Source organism: Triticum dicoccoides, chromosome 4A, assembly GCF_002162155.2.
Source record: "Triticum dicoccoides isolate Atlit2015 ecotype Zavitan chromosome 4A, WEW_v2.0, whole genome shotgun sequence".
In the NCBI taxonomy this organism is placed as follows: domain Eukaryota; kingdom Viridiplantae; phylum Streptophyta; class Magnoliopsida; order Poales; family Poaceae; genus Triticum; species Triticum dicoccoides.
In genome coordinates, this window is record NC_041386.1 from 543,291,019 (window position 1) to 543,293,382 (window position 2,364).

At 61.4% G+C, this 2,364-nt stretch overlaps 1 protein-coding gene across 1 annotated transcript; it reads left to right on the plus strand.

The window, feature by feature from the left end:
• Positions 1 to 1,483: 1,483 nt before the first annotated feature.
• LOC119283627 lies at positions 1,484 to 2,151 on the plus strand. Its single transcript, XM_037563094.1, has 2 exons — positions 1,484 to 1,874; positions 2,114 to 2,151. The coding sequence occupies exons 1-2, from the start codon at positions 1,484 to 1,486 to the stop codon at positions 2,149 to 2,151; spliced, it is 429 nt and encodes a 142-aa protein (XP_037418991.1).
• Positions 2,152 to 2,364: the final 213 nt, after the last annotated feature.

Below are 2,364 nucleotides of genomic sequence, written 5' to 3' on the forward strand. Positions count from 1 at the left end.
TCATGAATACAGCATGGTGTGAGTTTGCATAACTTAGCTTGGTATCAGACGCCGAGTACCTCCGGTCCTCTTCCTGTTCGGCGGACTTCGACGCATCGGCGCCCGCTCCCTTCGCCGCAGTGCCCCTCGCCACCGCCGCGCCCGCCGCACCAACCGCGCCTCCCGTGGCCACCACTACTCCGGCCACCACGGTCCCCGCCCCTCGCCGCGCACCTCTCGCATCCGACCGGGGCAAGATGCCCGTTCCCGAGGGCCCCGCGGGCTCTTCCTCGTCTGCACCCCGCTTGGCTCCCACGCCCACCGCGGGCATCCTTCGAACCGCCGGCAACACTCCGGCTCCCCGTCTCGCGCTCGACGGCACCGGCGGCGCGCTCGTCCCTCACCGCAGGAGGGCCGGCTCCGACGCGGGTCCTTCTTCCATCGCCGATCTCCCGCCCTCCGTCGCGCACTACTTCACCTCCAAGCTCCAGCTTGAGTCGGGGAACTACTCATGGTGGGGCCAGCTTTTCTACGTCATCGCCTGCAAGTACGAGGTTCAACATCACCTCGACTTCGCCACCGAGCCACTCAGCTATAGCGCCGTGTGGAGGACCGACGACCTCACCCTCGTGCTGTGGATGCATGGGATGGTCGGCGAGGACCTCCTCGACACCGTCGCCACCCCGGCCAGCTCCGCCTACGACATCTGGTCGCAGCTCCACCTCCTCTTCATGGACAATCAGCCCGGGCACGCTGTCATCCTCACGGGCGGAAATCCGCAACCTCGTCCAAGGCGACTATATCTGGCCATGGGCCCGGCCGGGCCGGGCTTGGGCCGGGCCTAAAAAAGCCCATGGCAGAAAATTAAGGCCCAGGCCCTCCCAGGCCCTACCATCGGGCCTACTTTTCAAGCCCAAGCCCGGCCCATCTGGTAAAAAGCCCTGAAAAGCCCTTAGGGCTTAGGGCCATGGGCTGGGCCTCTTCCTTAAAATGTCAATATGCTAATCCCAAGCCCGCCCAGGCCCTGCTAGTGGGCTCAAAACTCAGGCCCAAGCCCGACCCACGGTCAAGCCCATCGGGCCTAGGCCCTGGATTTTAGGGTCGGGCCTGAGATGGCCAGGACTAAAGGCGACCTCTCCATTGCTGAATACAGCAGGCGTCTCAAGTCCCTCGCAGATGCCCTCGAGGATGTCGGCAAGCGCGTCATCGACCAGTCCCTCACGCTCCAGCTCATCCACGGGCTCAATCATAAGTTTCACGTCATGGCTACCCTATTGTCAATGCAATCACCGTTCCAAACCTTCATGCAGGCGCGCTCGAGGCTGCTCATGGAGGAGATCTCGGCTAATGAGCGGGTGCGCCTGGACAGTCGACCTGAAGCCACGGCCACCACACTCTCCATTGGCCACAGCCCGGGTGGCCCTTCCGCCGACCGCCCTCCTGACCACGCCTCCAACGATCGGGGCAAGGGGCGAGCCGCTCCCTCGGCTGGCGATCACGACAGATGAGGGCGCGAGCATGGCGCAAGCGCGGCCGTGGCTGTGGCGCCCCGTCTCCTGGCGCCGCCTCGTCTGGGCGCGGTGCTGCTTCTCCTGGCGTTTCCTCGCTCGCATCGCTCCCCACCGGCTACTTCGCTTCGTATGGGGCACTTCTTCCAAGCCTTCCCCAACCTCGTGCCCCGTGGGCTGCGCCAAATGTCGCGGGCGTTCTAGGCCCACGCCCGCCACCACCTCACCAGGCCTACCCGGTGGCCGCCGAGGCCTCCTCCAGCGAGTCATCTTGGGAGCAATACAACCAGCTTTACGCGGCGCTTCAGAACCTCTCCATTCAGCAGCAACAGGCCGGCGGCGCGCCGGACTGGTTCCTCGACACGGGCGCTACGTCGCACATCCCTGGTAAGACGAGCTCTCTCACCTTGTATGGTTCCCCCTCTCTGCGTCATTCCTCAGGCATCCTCATCGGGGACGGCTCGCGTATTCCCATTACTGCCATTGGATCTACATCCCTCTCCAATTTTTCTCTCAACCGCGTGCTAGTTTCCCCCACAATCATCAAGAATTTAATCTTCGTACGCCGTTTTACTCAAGATAACTTTGTTTCTATAGAATTTGATCCGTTCGGTTTTTCCGTCAAGGACCTAGCAATGGGGAAAATAATTTTGAGATCCAATAGCCACGGGGAGCTCTACCCGTTCTTCACCAACTCTGGCGTCCAAGAAGCACTATCCGTCGTCACCGGTGACCTCTAGCATCAACATTTGGGGCATGCTAGCAATAAATCTGTTTCCACTTTAGCTCGTGATTTACTTCCCTCATGTAATAAAGACTTGCCAAGAACTACTGTTCGCCCCTCATGTAAATTAGGCAAGCAGCCCCGGCTGCCTTT

What these genes read in the sequence shown, in the direction of transcription:
- LOC119283627 (XM_037563094.1), top strand. Translation starts at nt 1,484, where the DNA reads ATGAGGGCGCGAGCATGGCGCAAGCGCGGCCGTGGCTGTGGCGCCCCG. An exon ending in CGCTACGTCGCACATCCCTG is followed by an intron (nt 1,875 to 2,113) that starts GTAAGACGAGCT and finishes TTTTCCGTCAAG; the next exon opens with GACCTAGCAATGGGGAAAAT.